At 41.9% G+C, this 25,536-nt stretch overlaps 1 protein-coding gene across 2 annotated transcripts in view; it reads left to right on the top strand.

Moving 5' to 3' along the window:
* The window catches only part of BEND2 (BEN domain containing 2), a 66,515-nt gene extending 43,435 nt beyond the window's left edge, over window positions 1–23,080 (top strand). For both annotated transcript variants that reach the window (XM_073574156.1, XM_073574163.1), the window contains exons 6-11: window positions 2,603–3,023; window positions 3,668–3,868; window positions 14,607–14,728; window positions 20,157–20,385; window positions 21,380–21,583; window positions 22,764–23,080. In XM_073574156.1, the coding sequence (XP_073430257.1) occupies window positions 2,603–3,023; window positions 3,668–3,868; window positions 14,607–14,728; window positions 20,157–20,385; window positions 21,380–21,583; window positions 22,764–22,948 (1,362 nt within the window). In that variant the 3' untranslated portion in view covers window positions 22,949–23,080. The remainder of the gene's footprint in view (window positions 1–2,602; window positions 3,024–3,667; window positions 3,869–14,606; window positions 14,729–20,156; window positions 20,386–21,379; window positions 21,584–22,763) is intronic.
* The last annotated feature ends 2,456 nt before the right edge of the window (window positions 23,081–25,536 follow it).

Genomic DNA, 25,536 nt, shown 5'->3' on the forward strand with positions numbered 1-25,536 from the left:
TCATCTAATCAAGCTGATAATCAGGGATTTTTTTCAACTATGTACCTGTCCAAACAATCACCTTACAAACAAGCAAAACGCTCATTTGCTGGGTGCAATGATTTTTAAACTTGATTTAAAATTATGCTTATCGGCAGCAGATAATTTGTGTAAACAAGACAAGTGCTGCCGAGAAGAATAATGTTCAATTAGCACAAAAAAACTGTATTAGACATGTGCCTGTTTCATTAAATCCCTCATCTCCTATATTAAAACAAAAATAAACACCAATATCCCTCACCTGGCCGACGTTCTGTCCGACACCGTAATCCATGTCTGGTGGATAAACAGTTTTCAACCTGGACGGTGCCGAGATGCGACCTCCAGGCTGAGAACCACTGAGGAATGAGCTGCTGCGAGTGCAGCGTCAGTTGAGCAGCGGTGACCTCATTGAGGTTACCAAAGATTACTGAGGCTGTGTTTCTGCTGGTGAACTCTCTGAGCTCAGCGCTGCACTATGAGACTTTTCTCACTCCCCCTCTCCACACAGCCCCTCATCAACTTACCCCTTTCTCCACACAGACTCTCATCATCATGCCCCCTTTTCCACACAGCCCTCATCATCCCTTCTCCACACAGCCCCTCATCATCATGCCCCTTCTCCACACAGCCCCTCATTATCATCATCTTCCCTATGCAGCCCCAGTTGCATCAACCCTTTCCAAAATATATCCTCAGAGCACTCACACAGAGTCCTGTGTCCTCATTTCCATCTGTACACGGGTCCATGGTGCAGCCCCTCAGTCCTCTCCTCACACAGCTCCGTGGTGCCACTCTTCATTTCCCTCCTCTCCAGCAGCCTCAGCGCAACACTGCTTCATGCTATCCGGTCTTCACGGGACAGAAGGAGGCCCCGCCCCTTCTGGTGACATAATTCCCTCAAAACATCAACTCCGTTTTAGACGCTCCCATGCTGTGTGTGCAGTCACAGTCTGTGCTGACTTTACTGTGATTGTGTTATTCCATACCCGATGCCGGTTGACACCTGCACTGCTCAGCAACAAGTGATGTGAAGTGAGGGCTTTCTAATCACCTGCTGCTGCTGCCGGGTTCTATTGATCTCATTGCGCTCACCGCGCTCTCAGCTGTGAAGTCCTCGATTAGATCAATAGAAGCTGGCAGCAGTAGTTGATGAGAAAGCCCCCACTTCACATCACTTGTTGCTGAGCAGTGCAGACGGCCCGCCGCCGGCATCGGGTATGGAATAATGCACTCACTGCTCGGTGCGCACGAACGATCGGATTATAGGGCAGAGCAGGCACTAGTGAAGGAAGCAGGAGTTGTGCTGGTCAGAGGGCGGGCCCACCGGAGGATTCTCCGATTAACTTCGTACTCCCGCGATGAGAATCGTGGGTTCCAATGGTTACCATGGTACCCTGAAATCATGTGATGACCCCAAGGTGCGGTGGCCTGTGAGATACAGCAATAAGCTTGGACTTACAGGCACAATCAGTGAGATGAGCACTGCAGTGTAAGGGGCCAAAGATCAAAATAAAAATTATACATGTACCATAGTTGGACTAAGTGAAAAATTAAAAAAAAAAAAAAAAAAAAAAGTAAAATAAAATATGTAAAAAACACACAAAAAAGCGCACACACAAATCACTAAAATCTGTTTGCCACACAAAATGTAGCATTTGTGATAAAACAAAAAAAGTACACATAATTGGTATCGACGCTTCCGGAACGACCCTCTCTATAAAAATGGCAAATTATTTATTCCTTATGGCGAATGCCGTAAAAAAAATAATAAAAACATGCCAAAAATGTCACTTTTTCATCATATGGACTAGCAAAAAGTGAATCAAAAGCGATCAAAAAGTCGTATGTAGAAAAAAAGGGTAGAAATGAAAACATCGAATGGTCCCACAAAGAAAAATACTTAATATGGCTCTTTTGGCAAATAAATAAAAAGTTTAAAGCGCTCAGAGTATGACGATGTAAAATCAAATTCATTTTTGTAAAATATTGTTTTTAATGCGTAAAAATAGCAAAGCATAAAAAAAAAAAATCTGGAAAAACCTGACACGTGCGCACTACCATTGAATACAATGGGTGTGCTTGTTTATGTCTTTGCGTTTCTTAAAAAATGGACTACATACGGACGTAAAAAATGGACGTGTCAAGGGGTCCTGAGCCTGGTGTACCCTCTCGTAATGAATGGATAAAGGATGTGATGTGGGGCGGGCTCATTATACATGTTCATATTATATATTTGCCAAATGTACAAGAATGCAAAGGGGATGCTTATACGGTTTTTAATTCTAGATAAATGTGTGTAATTACCCACCCTGACCATAGACAACTTTCCAGTGTCCAGGAGTAGATTTATAAGAAACTTGGGGATGGTGAAACGCATATTTGCAGTACACACTGGTAGCATTAAATATGGAGGTAATTAATTTCTGCACAGGAACTGTAGGATATTTTTAATCAAGACAGTGTGCAAAGTTTCTTCATTTTATTGTAATTGTCATAAAAAATTATTGCAGAATTATTCACACCATTTTAATGAGTGTTTGGGTTATTAATCCTTTTTTTTTGTTTCACTATGCCTGCACAGAGACTAGCTCACTTTCCACCAAGAGCCCCAAGCTCACTGATACTACATCCTTCAAGGAACACTCCACGAAAACTGCATCTGAGCACCAAAAAATTTGAGCCCGTTCCTTCGTTGCCACTTCCAATGGAAGCTCAGCAGACTCTTCACAGATCAAGTCCACCTCTCCCTACCATTGTATCTACCCATTCCTTGCAGCCCATCATTACTGTGTCAGATGAAGAGAATAAAGAAGTAAAAATTGAAACTTTGCCTGAAAGCACTTGTTCTTCTCCACCTACTATCACCATGCCTCCTGCATCTTCATCAAAGGGACAAATAAAGGCAAGGGGAGCGGCAGCTGAGATTGAACCATTGATTATGCCAACAAACGTTACAAGTGAAGAATTACCATCATCTTCAGTTCAACTGGGTCCAATACATGGTAAGTTACTTGTGGAAGCCTGTCCCCTTCCATTGCTTCTATTCTCCCGGAAGAATTTCTGTTTACCAAGTGAGTGTCAGATTTAAGTTAGAGTGCATCGACAGCCGCAACACATGCAGGGATTGCCAAGCAAACAGGTAATCCCTGCATGTGTTGTAGCTATCGAAGAGCTACAGCCGCGAAGACTCAAACTTATTTTTCAAGCACGCTGAAGACACTTGGTTAGCACATGAGCATGCTCGGATAGCACATTATCTGAGCACGTTCGCTCATCACTAGCTGAGATCATTTCTGCATTAGAGGCTCCACATACTTTGTCATCTACCGCACGCATCACAGTTCTACAGAACCCAACAGAACACGGTCAGTCAGCTGCCATTGATGTCTGGAACAGAAAGCCAGAAAGGACGATGCAGATGTTGGCTCACAGGGGAATAGTGTGGGGGACCTGCAGACAGCAGCACAGCTTCATGCATCCATGCCGTTATAACAACACAGCGTGATTTTGCTCTTCCCTCCAGACATTTTTCTGGTTTGCATTGGCATTATAGTGCGAATAAAGTTGGAGTTTTTGCTTTTATTTTCCATCTTACACATTGACAATATTGTACTTTCTGAGTGTTCCTTAATTGCTTTATTTTCAGAGTTTCTTGGCGATCCAAGTAGGAACATCAAAGTCCCAGGCAGTTTTTTGGTGAAGGCAAGACAGAAGACACAGCCAAAGTATGCTGCTCGTTACTTGGTTCGCACCTTGTTCACTAAAGAGGCGTTGTTGAGCAGTGCTACTGAAGCAAGTGTACAAGGATTACTGGCACTTGATGCCAACAAGGTTGCAGGAATAAGAGGTAATGTAAATTGAAATGGTTTTTAAAGAGAATATCTGGGTCTTTAAAATTGATAGACTTTCTCTAGGAGAGACCATCAGTGTTAGATTAATGGGGTCTGACTCTCAGTAACCCTGATGATCAGCAATTTAGGGGTCCTTCATGGTATACCAGGTACAGCTTCATACTTGTAGTAGCAACTGTAACTTGCAGCTTAGTCTAACGGAATGAATCTGTAGTAAACTGTAATACCCGTCACAGCCGCTGCTAAAAGTACCGGGCATTAAAGGAGATGCGGGACTTGGCTCAGCTTTGTTACTGTCATGCTTTCAAGGGATGATCTAATATATTACTATTTATGGACAAGACCACCATTTTCTTTTCCAATAATTTTTATTGAATCTTTAATAATTAACAAGGGGGGGAGAGAGGTAAAGGCAAAGGGGTAAGTAGGTTGGGAATTGAGGGGTTTGTTTATTAACAGAGAGGATGAGAGGGGAAAAGGAAAGGGGGACGTTGGGAAACTGCATAGGGAGAACTTAGTTTGTTACAACATATCAAATAGGGGGAAATTACACTGAAATATAAACAAAAGAAACAATGTAACAGTATAACTATAACAACTAAACAAATTATGAGATAGGATTTGTTACCCACAATATTACCACATATATAAGAAAGAGACAAACAACATTTAGATGGTTTTGGTAATGAGACAGAAATTTAGGTAGACCACCATTTTCAACCAGCCAAATAACCCCCTTTTAAGGCTACTTTCACACATCCGGTGTGTGGGGTCCGGCGGCGCGCGGCGAAAAGCCGGGCCGCCGGATCCGGCCTGCAGCCGTGACACCGGATGTGTGTGCGGCGTCTGATAGGGCTCGGACAAGATTTAAAGGAGCCGTAGGAGGAGGTGGACAGAGGCAGCCGCTGAGAGAGACAGCTGCTGAAAGGGAGGTGAGGTGAGGGGAGGGGAGGAGAGGAAAGGGGAGGGGAGGGATGAGGAGAGGGGGGTAGAGAGAGAGAGAGAGACATGTGAGGTTAACACTCAGTGTCCAGGCGAGAGAATCTCTCTCTTGCCGGGCACTTGTGGGGTTAACCCCACAGAGAGATCTCTCTCTCTCACCCAGACACTGTGAGTGTTAACCCCACAAGTGCCCGGCGAGAGAGATCTCTCACAAGTGTCCGGGTGACAGAGAGAGATCTCTCTCTCGCCGGGCACTTGTGGGGTTAACATTCACAGAGTCCGGGCATGCGCTGTGGAAAAAGCCGGTCCGGCACTGACAAAAAACGTTGCAGAGAACGTTTTTTGCAGATGCCGGATGGCTAATTTTTGCCGTGTCCGGCAACAACCGGACACGACGCATAACCATCCGGCACGATGCGGCGACAATGAAAGCTTATGGGACAAAACCGGATCCGGTGCTGGATCCGGTTATGAAAAATTTCGCCGCATCGTGCCGGATTACAAAAAACGGATGTGTGAAAGAGGCCTAACTTTCGATAGATAATAACTGAACACATTGTTAAAAGCAACATAGTAGAGTGCAGTGATTCATTTGCTAGTCAGAACCTAAGTGGATTACAACCTATAGAGAGATTGTATTTTTGATGTGATTGATCCAATAAATACCTACAATTTTATTAGAGAATATTAATTGGAATAATTAACATTAAATGGGTACCCCTATCTCGTAAAGCTCCGCCAATTGCAACTGCCTAATCCCTGGGCCTATTTCTTAGTGGCACAACTTCAACGTTAAAGATGGTGGGATGAATTGAGACCCAACTTGACAGCTATTTAACCCCTTAATGTCCAATGACGGACACAGTCCGTCATCAGACATCTCCCCTGCTTTGATGAGGGCTCCGGCGCTGAGCCCGCATCAAAGCCGGGACATGTCAGCTGTTATGAACATCTGACATGTACCCGCAATAGGCGCGAGCGGAATCGCCGTCCGCCCGGACCTATTAACTAGTTAAATCCCGCTGTCAAAGCTGTCCTCATCGCCGACCCCCCCCCCCCCCCCCCCGGTCACGTGATCGGGGGTCGGCGTCATATTGCCTGGACAACCAGAGGTCTCTATGAGACCCCTATGGTTGTTCCAGGCATATGGCTTTCAGCGCCACCCGGTGGTCAGCGCTGAAAGCACAGCAGTAAATTTGCTACATATGGGCGATCTGCTGATCGCCCATATGTAGCAGAGCCGATCGGGTTGCCCATGCTTCTAGCCTCCTATGGAGGCTATTGAAGCATGCCAAAAGTTAAAAAAAAAAAATGTTTAAAAATAAAAAAAAAATTAAAAAAACCTAAAAGTTCAAATCACCCCCCTTTTGCCCCAATCAAAATAAAACAGTAAAAAAAAAATCCCACATACACATATTAGGTATCGCCGCATTCAGAATCGCCCGATCTGTCAATAAAATAAAGCATTAACCCGATCGCTAAACGGCGTAGCGAGAAAAAAATTCAAAACTCCAGAGTTACGTTTTTTTGGTCGCCAAGACATTGCATTAAAATGCAATAACGGGCGATCAAAAGAACGTATCTGCACAAAAGTGGTATCATTAAAAACGTCAGCCCGGCACGGAAAAACTAAGCCCTCACCCGACCCCAGGTCATGAAAAATGGAGACGCTACGGATCTCGGAAAATTGCGCTTTTTTTTTTTTTCTCTTCTTTAGCAAACTTTGGAATTTTTTTTCACCACTTAGATAAAAGAGGACATAGACATGTTTGGTGTCTATGAACTCGTAATGACCTGGAGAATCATAATGGCAGGTCAGATTTAGCATCTAGTGAACCTAGCAAAAAAGCCAAGCAAAAAACAAGTGTGGGATTACACTTTTTTTGCAATTTCACCGCACTTGGAATTTTTTTCCCGTTTTCGAGTACACGACATGGTAAAACCAATGGTGTCATTTAAAAGTACAACTCGTCCCGCAAAAAATAAGCCCTCACATGGCCATATAGACGGAAAAATAAAAAAGTTATGGCTCTGGAAAGAAGGAGAGGGAAAAATGAAAATGCAAAACCAAAAATACCCCTGGTCGTTAAGGGGTTAACCACATCGCTTGTTTATCCCTCCACTTATGTGAGGAATTGAAGTGTAACTAATCAAAGCATCGCCTAACGTTACCCCTGCCAAGTTTGGAAAGTTCAGGATATCCAGAAAAGCAAGGAGCCATCACAATTTACGTCCATATGGGGAATTTGATTGTTACCTAATCTTTTTTTTTATTTGAAGGGTTTTTTAGGATTGGAAGATAATTGGATATAGGGGAATAGCTTAGTTATTGGATAATCGTCTACGTTCTTTCTTCATATAGGCTCCAATGATTTCTATAAAATACTTTCAAATGCATCATGCCAATTGAGCTGATTACAAGGAATGGTGTGGAGAAGGTATCAAGGTTAACAAGGTCCTAAACCTAATCTGTAAACCAGAACATTCCTCTGGAATTATATCCATGGTCTATTGTTCGCTATTATGTTTAATGCTAGATAATTATCCTGGTAAAATTAGTGGAAAATGGAAAGGGGAAATTTGCGCTATAGAGGAATGAAAATGGCAGGAGTTATTGGTGAGGATCAAACAATTATCTCATGGGGAGGCACACAGACTGTCACACTTATATAATTATATTTCCTACAGAGTTTATTGAACCCCAAATTCTTCTATGGAGTGCGAGTGGGAGCTGATGCCTGTTGTCCAAGATATTGTGCTGGTTATGTCTCACTACTCCACATTATTTGGACTTCTCGAAAACTGGATAGATATTGGAAAAGACAAATCAAAAAAGGTCTCTACAGTGGCGCTCAAGAGTATATAGTGCTGCAAAATTGAACAAAAAAAACACTATTTTGTCAATATAATCAATAAAAAATATATATAAAATAATTTTGCGCACAAAAACCTCACTATAATAAGAAATTTATTGAGATAAAAAACTCTTAGATTACAATACACACAATTCACCCAAGGAGTAGTGATTTAATTGGTTCCATGGAAAAAAAAACAAAGTGCTTTTGTTAAAATTTTTTTCCAAACATGCTGTTGTAGGCTCAATTAATGAAGTTCCAATCAAGAAAACAAAAATCACTACGATACTTTTGAGGATTCAGGAATGTGTTCTGAGGCTATAGCAATTTACTTAAGATGCGTATAGATCTAGAACTTCTCATTAGAACACAAAACCCCAATGATAAACATATAAGATTTCAACAGTAAGTATATAAAATCGATATAGCGCTATATCTCTAAATAAAAACTACAAAGAGGTCAAAAAGTGTGTAAATCACACCACCTGAGGTAGAAAAATGTTACTAAATGTCATCCAGCTATGAAAACATTCCTAGGAATGAATGAATAATAATTGCAGAGAAAATGGCAGATTGATTCCAGTCACATGGAGATTGCCCCGGCCGGTGGCTATATCTCCTGCCAATTAATAGGAAGCAACTTTCTATGTTAAAAGTACCTTCAATGTCCCAAAAAATAAAGCCAGCTATTAATAAGCAACTGCGGCACACATGATCTATACTTGCGGTTCCATTAAATGTGGCATCTCCGTTCTATGAGGTGAGGAAAGCAGAACCTGAAGTAACGCCAATATCACGTGTTCAGCAGGGTTCAGACTGTGTAGTGCTGCGTCTCCATTAATTTCAGCGTCTCCACTCTCTGGATTGAGAGGAGCAGGACCTAGCGTGACGCTGGTGTCACGTGTTCAGGTGCGATCCAAATAGAATACCAGTGTTAGAGAACGGTGCGGCACATATCTCTAAAACAAATAGGAAATAGGAGATACTTGCAGCAGTTAGTTGTAGAAAAGGTCCCGGTGGTCTAGGTTAGCAGCTGTAGATCTGCTGTTAGAGAAAATAGGAGCCGGACTTAGCATGCCACGGATGATCACGCGACCAAAGCTTGCCTGCTGGCTAAATAAAGTACAGGTTGCAGAAAGGACAAAAAAACATCCAACGCGTTTCGGAAAGAACGCTTTCCTTCATCAGGGATGGTCCTTTCTGTTCTAAGGGGGCCTTTTATGCAGCCCTTCAAGGTCATTCTAATTAAAGAAAGCCAAATAATTCCAAATCGCTATTAAGACCTTTCGGCATGAGAGTGTCCAATATAAAAATCCATTTTGTCTCCATACGGGACATACGGGCTATATAATTGCCTTTTCTCCAAGGTGGTGGTACTATTAAAAATCCTGTAATTTCCATACATTTTGTCTGACCTCTATGGTAATCTATAAAATGTTTAGAAAGTGGATGACCTATAAAATTATTTTTTATATTTCTAATGTGTTCACTTATACGAGTTTTTAGAGGCCGTTTCGTGCGACCTACGTATAATTTATCATAGGGGCATTTAATTAAATAAATAACCCCTTCAGAAGAACAGGTGATAAAATCTTTTATCATATATGTTTGGCCATCCTTAATTATTGCCTGTTTTCTGACGGTGCAGGTATGTGTGCACAACTTACATTTCCGACAAGGAAAAAAACCTTTCATATTAAACAATATACTGGACTTGTGGATTGGTAACTTATGCACCGTAGGTGCAATATTATTTCCCAAATTGCGCGCTTTTTTTATAGATAAAACGTGGGGTTTTTGGTAAAAAGCTTCCTAATATTTTATCATCTTTCAATATGTCCCAGTGTTTATTAACTATTCTTTTCAGCAAATATGAATTGGAATTATATTGTGTGATTATTGGAATAAAGTTAAAAATATCCATATTTTTCCTATTAGAATGTTTTTTTAGGAGATCTTGACGGGGCAACTGGGTAACAGATTTTTTTGACCCTTCTAATATTATACCCCTTTTCTACAAATTTTTTTGTTAAAAAAATCAGCCTCATTACCAAAGTCCAGGGGATTAGAACAATTCCAATAGACCCGCATATACTGGCTTTTCGGGACATTTAAAAGCCAGCTGGGTAAATGACAACTATCAATTGGAATGAAGCTATTAGCATCCGTGGGTTTATTAAAAGTACAAGTGTGTATTTCAGATTTGTCAATAAAAATTTTTAGATCCAAAAAATGGATACTCTGGGTACTAGTAGTGGCCGTAAATTTTAAAAAGAAATCATTTTTATTAATGTCATTCAAAAATTGAATTAGGGAAGTAGAACCTCCTGCCCAAAAAAATCTGTTACCCACTTGCCCCGTCAAGATCTCCTAAAAAAACATTCTAATAGGAAAAATATGGGTATTTCTAACTTTATTCCAATAATCACACAATATAATTCCAATTCATATTTGCTGAAAAGAATAGTTAATAAACACTGGGACATATTGAAAGATGATGAAATATTAGGAGGCTTTTTACCAAAAACCCCACGTTTTATCTATAAAAAAGCGCGCAATTTGGGAAATATTATTGCACCTACGGTGCATAAGTTACCAATCCAACAGTCCAGTATATTGTTTAATATGAAAGGTTTTTTTCCTTGTCGGAAATGTAAGATGTGCACACATACCTGCACCGTCAGAAAACAGGCAATAATTAAGGATGGCCAAACATATATGATAAAAGATTTTATCACCTGTTCTTCTGAAGGGGTTATTTATTTAATTAAATGCCCCTGTGATAAATTATACGTAGGTCGCACGAAACGGCCACTAAAAACTCGTATAAGTGAACACATTAGAAATATAAAAAATAATTTTATAGGTCATCCACTTTCTAAACATTTTATAGATTACCATAGAGGTCAGACAAAATGTATGGAAATTACAGGATTTTTAATAGTACCACCACCTTGGAGAAAAGGCAATTATATAGCCCTTATGTCCCGTATGGAGACAAAATGGATTTTTATATTGGACACTCTCATCCCGAAAGGTCTTAATAGCGATTTGGAATTATTTGGCTTTCTTTAATTAGAATGACCTTGAAGGGCTGCATAAAAGGCCCCCTTTGAACAGAAAGGACCATCCCTGATGAAGGAAAGCGTTCTTTCTGAAACGCGTTGGATGTTTTTTTGTCCTTTCTGCAACCTGTACTTTATTTAGCCAGCAGGCAAGCTTTGGTCGCGTGATCATCCGTGGCATGCTAAGTCTGGCTCCTATTTTCTCTAATAGTAGATCTGCAGCTGCTAACCTAGACCACCGGGACCTTTTCTACAACTAACCGGCGCAAGTATCTCCTATTTCCTATTTGTTGTAGAGATACGTGCCGCACCGTTCTCTAACACTGGTGTTCTATTTGGATCGCACCTGAACACGTGACACCAGCGTCACGCTAGGTCCTGCTCCTCTCAATCCAGAGAGCGGAGATGCTCAAGTTAATGGAGACGCAGCACTACACAGTCTGAACCCTGCTGAACACGTGATATTGGCGTTACTTCAGGTTCTGCTTTCCTCACCTCATAGAACGGAGATGCCACATTTAATGGAACCGCAAGTATAGATCATGTGTGCCGCAGTTGCTTATTAATAGCTGGCTATATTTTTTGGGACATTGAAGGTACTTTTAACATAGAAAGTTGCTTCCTATTAATTGGCAGGAGATATAGCCACCGGCCGGGGCAATCTCCATGTGACTGGAATCAATCTGCCATTTTCTCTGCAATTATTATTCATTCATTCCTAGGAATGTTTTCATAGCTGGATGACATTTAGTAACATTTTTCTACCTCAGGTGGTGTGATTTACACACTTTTTGACCTCTTTGTAGTTTTTATTTAGAGATATAGCGCTATATCGATTTTATATACTTACTGTTGAAATCTTATATGTTTATCATTGGGGTTTTGTGTTCTAATGAGAATTTCCAGATCTATACGCATCTTAAGTAAATTGCTATAGCCTCAGAACACATTCCTGAATCCTCAAAAGTATCGTAGTGATTTTTGTTTTCTTGATTGGAACTTCATTAATTGAGCCTACAACAGCATGTTTGGAAAAATTTTTTAACAAAAGCACTTTGTTTTTTTTCCATGGAACCAATTAATTCACTACTCCTTGGGTGAATTGTGTGTATTGTAATCTAAGAGTTTTTTTATCTCAATAAATTTCTTATTATAGTGAGGTTTTTGTGCGCGAAATTATTTTATATATATTTTTTATAGATATTGGAAAAGGGTGGTGGACGTTATCAGCCAAGCATTTGAGTTATAAATTGGTGTATGTGTATTTGGTTACATGGAAAACTTGCAAACAAATGATCCAGTGAAAATACCAATTGCCAAAATGCTTTATATAGCTTGTAAACGTATTGGACAGCACTGTGTGTGTATAAATAGAGATAAAGATAAATTCGATTGAAACTGGAAAAGGCGTTTTCTCAACAAATTCAAGTCGATTTGGGCACCATGATTTGATACCTGGTTAGCATTCTTGAGAATTAATAGGCTTCTGATTAGGATTAGCTTAATAATCTTTTAGTTGATATATAGCGGACCAATTTTTAAGTTTTCATCCACATTTTTTTGGGAATGCAAAGAATCTGATCTTTTAAGCCATATGTAAAATTATTATATTAAAATTTATAGTCTTAGCAAAAGGAAAATGTATAGGATGATGACACATTATTAATATGATGTTTCTTTTTCTGAAGATCGTGAGGTCTAAGCTCATCTTTTGTGTACTGTACCGTAATTGCACGCACTTTTGCTGGTTAACTTTTACAATTTGTATGGTTGATATGATGAGGTACTTATCGTGTGGTGGGGGGGTGGTTGTAAAAAAAAAGACAAAAGAAAGCACATTTGTAATCTGATGTTTGGGATAAGGGTGGTGGGCTACCAGAGGATTTAATTTTGTTTTTAAAAACTATAAACTTTTCAATAGAAATACATACAGTATTAGAAGAAAAAAGTTGGCAAATATACCAGATGTGTCATAAAAGGAAGATGTGGATTTCTTCATTGAGACAAATAAATAGAGGGAGCAACACATGTATATGTGTGGGAATTTCAACCAACTCTCCACTGATACACTCACATCATGACCCCATTATTGAGATATATGTGGATCCCATTGGAGAGACCCATATCTAACAAATATTTGTGGCATAAGGTGTGAATTAGGGCCGCACAATGGCTCTGTGACTGGCATTTGTAGCTTTGCAGCACTGGCATCCTGGGTTCAAATTCCACCAAGGACAACATCTGCAAGGAGTTTGTATGTTCTCCCTGTGAGATGCCTCCGGTTTTCTCCCACACTCCAAAGACAATAAGGAATTTAGATTGTGAGCCCCAATGGGGACAGTCACGATAATGCCTGTTAAGTGCTGTGAAAATTAGTGGTACTATATAAGTGAGTAAAATAAATACAATTTGTTAAAAAGTATGAGATAATAATCCGTTTTATGAGCATATCTTGCCTGATAAAGACCCTCTTAAACACGTCTTCTTTAAGTAGTGTATGAGAAGGCTCATCCACATGTACCATGGCCATGAAAACTTTAAAGCGTTAATCATAATTTATTATGTTTGATCAAAATAGCTCCATGATACTCCACAGCGCTTACATATTACTTTTGTTATGAGACAGGAAATCCTCTTCAATACAGGTTTCTCTACTACAGAGATTTGCAACTACTTTTTATTTACGGCCTGTCCTTAATATAGGCATCTGAAAATGGGGGTAGGAAGCCCACCACCTCTGTCAATTAGCTGTTACCAGGAGGCTGATGGAACATAGCAGCTTTGCCAAGACTAATAATGGCAAGTACTGAAGTTCCACCCCATATTCATTTGAATGAAATGAATAGGGGGTGGATGTGCAGTACCCAGCCGTGGCCACTATTGAAATGATGGAGCTACTGTGTTTTAGCAGCCTCTGAAAACTTCCAGCCCCAGCCGCGAAGAGCTGATCGGCAGGGGGTTCTGGGTGTCGCCATCCCACAATCAGATATCGATGGCTTATCTCAAGCGTAGACCATCAAAATAAAAGTAGTGGCCAACCCCTTTAATGATTATGACAAGTAGCTATGTGGGTAAGGTGTATTTATAAACACAATGACAAACATGGTCTAGTATATACAGATTTAACAGGGCTAATCTGGTCACTATTTTGTATTTATTTGTTGGCCACAACTAAGGCTATGTTCACACATTGTGGAAAATTTCTGTAACAAATCCACCTGTGAACTTGGCCTAAAGGGGGTTTTACACATAGCGATATTGCTAGCTAGCTAAAACGTCACCGATTTTGTGACGTTATAGCGATATCGCTATGTGTGATACTTACCTCCGACCGGCTCCCCCGCTGATCGCGCGGCTCCATTTCTCGTCGTCTGCTTCCTGCTCGGCTTCCTGCTATGTGAGACGAGCGACGCTGGACGCGGTCGGCAGGATGTCAGGATCACTGAGTGTGAAAGGTGAGTATCGTGCGCTGCGTCGCTGCTGCATCGCTGTGAGATCTTCCTATGTGGAAGCTCACTAGCGATCATTTAGTGATGCACCAGCGATCCTGACCGGGTCGTATCGCTGGTCGGATCGCTGGTGCATCGCTAAATGTAAAAAGGCCTTAAGAGTGGAAACTACATGGAGAAAGCTATAATGAGGTTAGCGCCTTTTACAAATCCTGATGGAATATAGTGATTAGGATTACTGCAGTGTGAATGTGGCCATAGACAGGTTACACACTATTTCTCACAGTCACAAGAGGTCCACAGTGGCTTTGTACATTAACTGTTGTAGTGAGTGTCAACATCAGTTTCCTATTTAAAGCGGTTGTTCAACGGCTTTTATATGCATGACATTTTAAGCTTGACTGCTCTCTATTTGATTTGCAGAATTTCTAGCCTCTGTATTTCCCCAATGTGATCTTAGTGAATATGGAAAAGACTGGAAAACCTGTACCACAAATGTTAATGCCATGATTCGATGTTTGCATTTAGAAACAAAGAAAAGTACAGTAAGTTATTTTTTTATTTCCTGGCTAAAATACCTTTTTTCTTATGTTAAGTGTATTTTCCCACAGTGTGTTTTCTTTTCTTACAGCTGTAAGTTGTATGCAGTAGAGAAAATGATTATTCTTTTGTATAGAAATCTTTAATTTAGTAATTCATTAATTCCAAGAATGGTGGCAGAAAAATCTGAATTATTGATACTTTTAGGAAGGAGTTATTCGCAAGTACTATACTTAAAAAGGTCAGTCTGCTCTGATCAGTGATTACTATAAACCCACTGACAAGGGAGGAGAATATTGTAATGTGACAATGGCACCTTTCAAGAAGTAGTGTCCATGTATGTTGATATAGCAGCAAGTGACCAGTCAGTTCTTAAAATTGAGATGTTTGCTAGTAATGGCCCAAAGGGGTGATCTGGTCTGCAGGGCCAATTTTTGACAAAGTATGGCCCTGGGCAAAATTTAAATGTGTGCCCCTTCTGTGTACCATCACACAGAAACATGTAGGGAGCATTTACATGAGCTGTTTTCAGATAATTTAAAAGAATTCCAATTGACTATACAAGTCTATTCGGCACTTGTTTACCGACCTCTTTGCACAATTTGTTTGGCATTTGCCTACAAACTTTGGCATTTATAAGTGTGAATGTTACACACACTGTATGTGACTGACACATCCACACAGTGTAGAGGGTTTACCATGCTCCCTCATCTTCAAATCCTCCATATTTCCACATGTTAAAAGACCTTTCGCCACAAAACCATGATGTCGCCAAAGTTACTTCTGCATGTCTAAAGATTGAAGCTGCGCTGATAATGCAGGAATGACTTAATCTGTGAAGGTTCTGGCTTTTAAAGGCTGAGGGGCCAGAGGCATGGCTAGGGGTTCAATACTTGGAAGTGGGGGAATGAAACTCATTTGAGTGGGTCCCTAAGCTAGGCAACCATGTTTACAACTATGATAATGCATCCTACCTCTTTTGACATGCATACAACCTATAGTAACCCCTTGAACCACCATACCGCAGCACGATCAGCTCTACCCTCACCTTCTGTATCCTCACCTATTCCTTGTAGATTGTGAGCCCTCACGTGCAGGGTCCTCTCTCCTTCTGTACCAGTCGGTGACTAGTTTATTCAAGATTATTTTATTTGTTTTTGTTATGTATGGCACCTTTCTTTATCGCTTCATTGGGGGACACAGGTAGCCATGGGTGTATGCTGCTGTCGCTAGGAGGCTGACACTATGCAAAAAAAAGAAAATGGCTCCTCTTCAGCAGTACACCCACTGACCGGCACCAAGTACCTCAGTTTAAGATTAGTGTCTGTAGGAGGTGGACCTGGATCTGATCCCAGATCCGCAGTTTTCCTTTTCAGGTCACCTGTTGTGTTTGATTAATGTTTTTCCCTTGTTTTTCAGGTTCTTCATCTTCAGGGTAACAGGGGGTGATTTCTCACCCGGTTTTCCCATATTCATGCAACCGAGAGAGCAGTATGGTGTCACCCACATTGCTCACTCTCGCTTAGCGGTGGCCATAGCATCACTGTTAGGTGGCAGGACGGATTTTATCCCTATAGCCCTGCATAGCTTCTGCCGTTTTCCTCTGGCCGACCTCGCACTAAGTGGCCCACTCTCCCCCCTCCTTTCTTTCTGGCCACGCAGCCTTCCGGGTTGCTCTGGCCACTCACCACTGCCATTTTGAATCGCACGCCTTTTTTAGACAATAGAAAGTCTTGCCGGCAAGCTTGGCCATGCCCCCCCGCTCCACAGTGTGCGTCCTCCCGTCTCACTTTTGCTCCTATCAAGGAGTTTCCTTTCCTGTCGGTACACGCCCCCCCCCCGGCAATTCACCAAACGGAGGGGTGCCTTCTATTCTTTGTCGCCCGGCTTATCTTGCTGGCTCCTGGCTGTCAGCAAATCAGAATGATACTTTATTTTTCACCAGCTGGCGTTCTTGGTCATGCCCACCGCTCTTCATCATGCTTGTTGTAACGCTGCTCAGCCGATGCCTCATCGTTTCTTGTGCCTTAGCAGATGTAATTCTGTCTGAGACACTGCTTTCTCCTGCATAGCTTCTGCGCACTCGGCGTCGGACCCGCGTTTAGCTGAAGAAATCTGCCACAGGGGGACACAGCTAACCTCGCAGTCATCTGCTGACCATTGCTGGCATTTGGTAGGCTCCTACCCTCTCCTCTTTCTCTGTATCCTATATAGCCCATTCTCAGAAGCATTTCCAAGGCTCGACTTATGCCCAACCCTGCAGAGGCTTCTCGTTGCCCCTCTAAGCCTACCGTGGTTCATTACGCCTATGCCCTTTGTAAAAGAAAGTGGTCCTCAAGTCAGTCTTCCCCTTTCTGTCTGTCCTGCAGCCCTTCCACCATGTCTATCCCACAGGAGCCCCCTAACGCCCGGTATGAGAGCACACCCCTCCCCCCGGAGTGGACTGTTGCCATGTCATTCGGTCTCTGACCTGACAAAAGCATCATAGTCCCTGGTCCAGGTCCTGGAGCGTCTTCCACATTTTTCAGTGCTCCAAACGCCTCTCACGGCGTCTCGCACCCACCTTATCACGACCATCGCAGGGACAGATCTGGTACAAAGCAAAGGAAGTGGGCTCTTGCTAGTTCCTCATCTAGTTCCTCGGGCCCCTCTGCATCATCTAGGATGCTCTCCTCTCCCCATGCCCACTCCTTGGAGGTGGTTTTCGGGTCGGATTTGAATTCCCAGTCTGAGAATGATAGGACCAGGTCTCAAAAATGCAGGATATGGTCAATAGCCTTATCTCTGCAATTACCCAAACTCTTAACCCACAGGAGAATGAGGCTCCTGCTCAGGAGCACTCCGTTTCCTTCAAACAGGTAAAACGTCCTTCACGAACCTTCCCCAATCACAGGGAATTTGAAGCAATTATGGCTAAACACTGGGAACATCCTGAAAAGCATTTCCAAGGAAGGAAGCAGCTAGACATTCTTTATCCCTTCAGCCCAGACCTCATTGGTAAATGGGCAGAATCCCCTAATGTGGACCCACTGGTTTCTCGCCTGTCTTCCAAGACAGTCTTGTCACTGCCGGACGGTGTGTCTCTTAAAGACACTACGGATAGGCAGATTGAGTCCTTAGCTAAGTCAGCCTTTGAAGCAGCTGGCGCTTCTCTCTGTCCAATTTTTGCCTCCACCTGGGTGGCTAAGTCCATGTCTGCCTGGGTAAAGATGCTTCACCAGGATATCCTAGCAGCAACTCCTCCGGATGAGATGGCAGATTTGGCCGACCAGATTGCCCATACTGGCAAATATCTTCTGACCGCCTTCTTGGATGCAGCCGGTTTTTCCGCCAGGACAAACAGCAACATCATTGCTATATGCCGCATCCTCTGGTTAAAAGCGTGGAATGCTAATCCACCTTCAAAAAACTCTCACTAACCTTGTCTTTCAAGGCTCTAGGCTTTTCGGGTCCAAACTGATTCAGATAATTTTGGATGCTACCGACGGGAAAAGCACTTCTCTTCCCCAGTCCAAGCCTAAGTGTCTTTTCAATAGGAAGAGGTGGCTTCATTTTCATTCCTTTCGGCCCTTCTCTTCATCAGGGACTTCCTTCCGCCCAAGGGGAAAGGAAGAAGCCTTCCTTCAGACCTGCACCTCACTGGTGCATTAAGGGGTCGTTCTTCCAAGTCTTCTGGGTCCCGTGCCAACACGTTCTCCTCTAAGTGACGGGTCACCCCCACCCAGTAGTTTCTCCACAGTGGGAGGCCGGCATCTTCTCTTCCGGGACACATGGTTGTCAGTGGTTGATGATGCCTGGTTCAGAGAGATAGTCACGTCCGGTTAGAAAATTGACATGTCTGCCCCCCCTAGGAAGACGTTTCTTTCTTTCTTGTCCGCCAAACTCCCATATCAGGCTCCAGGGGGTCTTCAGGCCGTCTCTTACCTTCTACACAAAGGAGTAATCATACCTGTTCCCTGGAACGAGCAATTTTCACAGTTCTACTCAAATCTTCTCATAGTCCCGAAGAATAGACTGTTCACTCCGTCCAATTTTGGACCTCAAGCGACTGAACCGTCACGTTTGGACCCGCCATTTCAGGATGGAGTCCCAACGTTCGGTGATCGCCTCCATTGAACCGGGAGAATTTCTTTGTTCTGTAGACATTCAGGATGCTTATCTTCACATTCCTGTTTGTGTTCAACATCAGAGATTCCTGTGGTTTGCGATCCAGGAGGATTACTACCAGTTCACGGCCCTTCAATTCGGCCTGGCCTCTGCCCACAGAGTATTTACGAAGGTGATGGCAGCGGTAATGGCCATCCTTTTCTCCAAGAGCATTCTCATAATCCCTTACTTGGACGATCTTTTGATCAAGGGGCTCTCCCGTCGAGACTGCGAACTGAGCCTTCAGATCACCTGGGACACTCTGGTCCGTCTTGGCTGGATTGTCAACAGAGAGATGTCCTCCCTGACTCCAGCTCACCGCCTGGTGTTTCTAGGGATGAGGTTCGACACAGCCCAAGCCCATGTCTTCCTTCTAAAGGAAAAGTTTTCTCTCTAACAGGGAATCCACCTTCTAAAGCAACCAATTCCTCTTCCCCTGCAGTCCTGCAAGAGAGTCCTGGGAAAAATGATTGCTGCCATGGAAGCAGTGCCCTTTGCCCAGTTCCATACTCGTCCTCTTCAGCTGGCCCTATTGTCTACCTGGTTGCGCGCTCTGGTTGGGCATCACCATATGATTGGGCTTGGGGTAACCGCCCCCTCTGCTCCTATGATACCTACACTTCTACTAAAGGCCCACTTGAGGAAGGGGTACTGATTAGTTGAACAGTAAAATGTTGCCCTTCCTAGAAAACAAGTAAGATCCATGGAATTTTCACCTTGTAACTTACAGGTTACTTGAAAGGAACCACAGGCAGCATAACACAGGGATGGCCACGAACAGGGAGAAATGTCCAAGTGGCAGCTCCCTCGCTGTCTTTTCCCATTCAGCTCGTTACAATTGGTAGGTCTATTTGTGTATAGGGGTAGACCTTTTAACCATGCAGGGCAGAAGCCTGAAGGAAAGCTGCGTATTGACTTTTCTCTCTGTTCCTGAGTCAGGTTTCTCTAACATACATATTTGTAATGAGGAAGCCTGTGCCTGTTTCATGATTCCATTATTTTGCAAAGTATTAATCTACTGACAGATTCACTTTTAAAGAATTAGCAGCTAACATTTTGATGCCAGATTCCATAGGATACCTTCCAAGGTCTTGTAGAGTCTGTGCCTTGACTGGTTGGAGCTGCTTGGTCACACAAGGGGGATCTACACAATATTTGGAACGGGGATTTAATGTTATGACTGACTTGTGTATTTATCTGATGTAGGAAATTTTAGTGTAGGTGTGAACATTTTTACTTTATCGAGTCATTTAACTAACTGCTTAAGTATTTCTATTTTCCATTAAGGTCAGTGTCTGTCCTAAAACACCATCTAAAGTTTCTGGTGACTCAATTTGCTTGGATTCTGATGATGCAGCTGAGGAAGATAATGAGGTGGAAATCCCAGTCGATGTCCAAAATATCGTACAAACTAAAACTCCACCTGCTAACACTGTAAATAAGCAGATGGGTAACCGGGCATCTGGACCTCATAAGGTTGGAATGTCTACAAAACAGAAGGTTTCGGACCCTATAGGTAATACTCCTAGCTAGAATATGCTAAGAGGTAGAAGACTCTGTTACACTCAACATTGAAATAGCAAACCCAAAAAGGAAAAGTAGTGGAATTATGGAAATCACAGGATCAATAGACATGCTATTGATATACAAATGATGAAGAGATAGAAACTACATTTTTAAAACCTGCTCGATTTTATTCAATATAGATCACATACAAAAATCCCCACACTTACATTCCATGGCATGCTATAAGTCAGGTTAATAATGGTTTTCTGAGAAATGTTCTGCCATGCTGAATGCACTTGGGCACACAAATTATTAGAATCGCTGCCCTTGCAATTGTTGACCATCAACGTCACAGATGTGCTTGATAAGATACCCTGCAAACCATGGTAGCACATTTAGTCCACACAGGCATACAGTGACATAAGCAACATGTAGCCTGGCGTTGTCAAGTAGAAAAATGGCTCCTGGGATACTTTGAAGAATGACTATACTACAGGTTCCACAGCCAATTCAATGTAATGTTGAGCTGTTACTGTACCTAGAATCAAAGCAAGATGAGTCTGGCTAAATCCTGCTGTAGTTTTATAAGACATTGTGTTATGTGCTATATCTCTGCTAGTCCTCTCAATGATGAGTTTTTGTTATGAATTTCTCCATAGTCATGAGATCTGCCTATCCCTGCCCCTCCCCAATGATTGGAAGCTTTCTGCATAGTGTAGACAGAAAGCGGTAAATCATTGGTGCGTGTGGGGTTATACAGTATTGAGAGAACTAGCAGAACTGCAGAAGATAAAATGCTAATAATATCAAAACTATAGCGAAGAAGTCTAGTAAGTGACATAACTCTAGAATAAATGTGTCTATTGCTTTCAGCTTGAGAAACCAAAATGTGGTGATGGTGACAGATTACCATGTTTTTTTGTACACAATTGATTTATCCAATGGAAAACATCAGGATATCACATTTTGCAGAATAAATTATCTTTTTTATTTGATTTCTTTAGAAAACTTTGGAGAACCCTGGAGAAATGTGCAGTTACCTTTCTCAGTCATATATATTGGCAAAGGAAAGTCTCGTCCAGAACTCTCTGCTAGGTATTTGATCAGGCATCTCTTTTCGGAGGAAATTCTTGTGAAGAGCAATGTTTATGGGAACATGGACCGTGGGGTTCTTCCATTAGACTCGAACAAAATTGCTGCATTAAGAGGTATAAGCATTGTTTTGAACTACTTCCAATAGGTGGCACTAGAGCTCTATTCCTCTTCCTCTCTGAAGAGATAATTTGCATATTTCCCAGAGGAGCATTGTGTCTTTAAGTCTCCTCATCTCGGCATGCTTAACATGTCACTCTCTGCAAAAAGAAACAATACTTCTTGTATCCTGTACTTAAAACGTATATTCCCTGCTTTTATCATTTTGCACTTTTCATATAGAATTCCTTATTCATCATTCACAGTTTTTCAATCGTAATGGCTGAAATATTCCAATAATCTTTGTTGAGGATCTGTATAGAACTTGCATTGGAAATTTTAATTTTGGAAAATATAAACTTATCCCAGGCACTATACAGGAAATCCTGCTCGTATAATGCTTAAGCTTTCCCCATACTAATCAGATGGCTCTCAGCTCAATGATATTTTGTCTCATCGTTCAGCTGCTAGTTCTCTTTCCCAACCGTCCCATACACAGGAGCACTTCCTCAGTTGAGCACTGCAGTGTACTGTAAGTAAGAGCTGCTGCCAGACATCTATGGCAGTGACTTATTTCTCTCAGAACAAAAGAATGGACAGTCTAGAATCATGCATGTTGGATCCTTAAAGGGAATCTGTCACCCGTTTTTCGAATATGAGCTGCCGGCATTGACATCAGTGGCTTATCTACAGCATAATGCTGTAGATAAGCCCCCGATGTAACCTGAAAGATAAGAAAAACAAGTTAGATTATACTCACCGGAGGGGGGCGGTCCGGTCCGATAGGTATCGCGGTCCGGTCCGACGCCTCCCATCTTCATACGATGCCGAACGTATCATTATCCGCTGCCATTAGTCTGATGTGTAAGGGGGAAGGGGGGTAAAGGATTTGTCTGATGCCTTTTAGACTGGTTCTGACAACGACTTGTTAATCTGCGAATGCAGTTTTGAGCTGTATAGGGCCAGTGAAAAATGAGTGAAATATTGCCTTGCGTGAACAGGGCACATATATCTATTTAAAGGGGTTATAGCGACCTTAGACATTTATGGAATATCAAAAGTATATGTCATAAGTCTCATAGATGTGAGTCACACCTAGAGGGGTGACTTGGTCTCAGAGGTCAGAGCTGTACTTGTACAGAAACACAAATGGCATGGATTTCAATTTCACCTATGCATATTTTTTTCTTTCTACAGACTTTCTACAGCAGAATTACCCAACATTTGATCTGAAGGAAAATGGTCAAGACTGGAAAGCATGCGTGGCAGCGATTAATAGTACCATCCGAAGCCTTCGCCACGATCAAAAAAAGGCAACGATGCAAAGCCGGAAAAGAAGCTCTCTTGATTCATTCATGTGGCAGCCTGATGTAACCAAGTGACGCTGGCTCTGTCCGGCATGATTTGAGTTCTGGTTGGTGCCGAGATGTGCCTTTGTCTACTGAAATCCTTTTCTACTGACAGTTTTACTGACTACTTTAAAATACAGCCCAATACAAAAATTAAAAAACATACTTTTATGTCTATTGTTAGTTTTACAACATTGTATGTTTGTAATGGTTATTGTGAGTATGAGATGTCATTATGCTACGTTCCCTATATATATACAGTGCCTACAAGTAGTATTCAACCCCCTGCAGATTTAGCAGGTTTACACATTCGGAATTAACTTGGCATTGTGACATTTGGACTGTAGATCGGCCTGGAAGTGTGAAATGCACTGCAGCAAAAAAGAATGTTATTTCTTTGTTTAATTTTTTTTTTAAATTGTGAAAAGTTTATTCAGAGGGTCATTTATTATTCAACCCCTCAAACCACCAGAATTCTGTTTGGTTCCCCTAAAGTATTAAGAAGTATTTCAGGCACAAAGAACAATGAGCTTCACATGTTTGGATTAATTATCTCTTTTTCCAGCCTTTTCTGACTATTTAAGACCCTCCCCAAACTTGTGAACAACACTCATACATGGTCAACATGGGAAAGACAAAGGAGCATTCCAAGGCCATCAGAGACAAGATCGTGGAGGGTCACAAGGCTGGCAAGGGGTACAAAACCCTTTCCAAGGAGTTGGGCCTACCTGTCTCCACTGTTGGGAGCATCATCCGGAAGTGGAAGGCTTATGGAACTACTGTTAGCCTTCCACAGCCTGGACAGCCTTTGAAAGTTTCCTCCTGTGCCGAGGCCAGGCTTGTCCGAAGAGTCAAGGCTAACCCAAGGACAACAAGGAAGGAGCTCCGGGAAGATCTCATGGCAGTGGGGACATTGGTTTCAGTCAATACCATAAGTAACGTACTCCACCGCAATGGTCTCCGTTCCAGACGAGCCCGTAAGGTACCTTTACTTTCAAAGCGTCATGTCAAGGCTCGTCTACAGTTTGCTCATGATCACTTGGAGGACTCTGAGACAGACTGGTTCAAGGTTCTCTGGTCTGATGAGACCAAGATCGAGATCTTTGGTGCCAACCACACACATGACGTTTGGAGACTGGATGGCACTGCATACGACCCCAAGAATACCATCCCTACAGTCAAGCATGGTGGTGGCAGCATCATGCTGTGGGGCTGTTTCTCAGCCAAGGGGCCTGGCCATCTGGTCCGCATCCATGGGAAGATGGATAGCACGGCCTACCTGGAGATTTTGGCCAAGAACCTCCGCTCCTCCATCAAGGATCTTAAGATGGGTCGTCATTTCATCTATCAACAAGACAACGACCCAAAGCACACAGCCAAGAAAACCAAGGCCTGGTTCAAGAGGCAAAAAATCAAGGTGTTGGAGTGGCCTAGTCAGTCTCCTGACCTTAACCCAATTGAAAACTTGTGGAAGGAGCTCAAGATTAAAGTCCACATGAGACACCCAAAGAACCTAGATAACTTGGAGAAGATCTGCATGGAGGAGTGGGCCAAGATAACTCCAGAGACCTGTGCCGGCCTGATCAGGTCTTATAAAAGACGATTATTAGCTGTAATTGCAAACAAGGGTTATTCCACAAAATATTAAACCTGGGGGTTGAATAATAATTGACCCACACTTGTATGTTTAAAATTTATTAAAATTTAACTGAGCAACATAACTTTTTGGTTTGTAAGATTTATGCATCTGTTAATAAATCCTGCTCTTGTGTGAAGTTTGAAGGCTCTAACTTATTTGCATCTTATCAAACCTGCTAAATCTGCAGGGGGTTGAATACTACTTGTAGGCACTGTATATATATATATAATAGTAGTAGTCATTTTTTTTTGTTTGTTTTTATTGTGAATTTTGATTTATTGAAATAATCGCAGATCCCCTGGTAAATCAGTACTTTATGGCTAGGTATCTTTTCTTTTAAATCGGTAGGGTATAGTTTTATCATTTTAAGGTAATATTAGCTTTTATTGGAAAGAGGTTGTAATAATAAACAAAAAATTAGAGTGGGCCCCTTGCTTAGAAAAAAAAAAAAAGTCTTTGTTGCCCATAATGTCTCACAATATTACTATGTACCATCATTTTTTTTGTTTTATTTAAGACTATTTTATGCATAAATTTAGGGTGTATATATACAAAATATTATTTTACTCATTGACCACTATCTCTGTCGTTTCATGCTACAGCCAATATAGGGGTACGTGTACAATGTTTTTTTACAGGCGAGCTAACCCGCCAAGTAATTTGAGAGGACGATGTTTTAGGAAATGCTGATTTTCTCTAGCATTTTGTAATCCTGAATAGGCAATTCAAAAGTGAAGAAACCAATAGTGGTTTTTGAAGAAAAAACAGTGACAAAATGCCCCAAAAGCCTCCTGAGTGTCTTAATGGTGAATCTTTAGCCTTCCCACTGACTTCTATCATATATTATAGAGCCTATTTATGGCAGAAAATTCCTGAAGAATGGTCACCTCAATCTTTTTAACCGCTTAAGACACTCAGAAGACTGAGGCTGTGTGCCCACGTTGCGTTTTTTAAGCATTTTTGAAGCATTTGTGCCGGATCA

Source organism: Dendrobates tinctorius, unplaced genomic scaffold (assembly GCF_039654945.1).
Source record: "Dendrobates tinctorius isolate UK_male_01 unplaced genomic scaffold, ASM3965494v1 ptg000007l, whole genome shotgun sequence".
Lineage (NCBI taxonomy): Eukaryota > Metazoa > Chordata > Amphibia > Anura > Dendrobatidae > Dendrobates > Dendrobates tinctorius.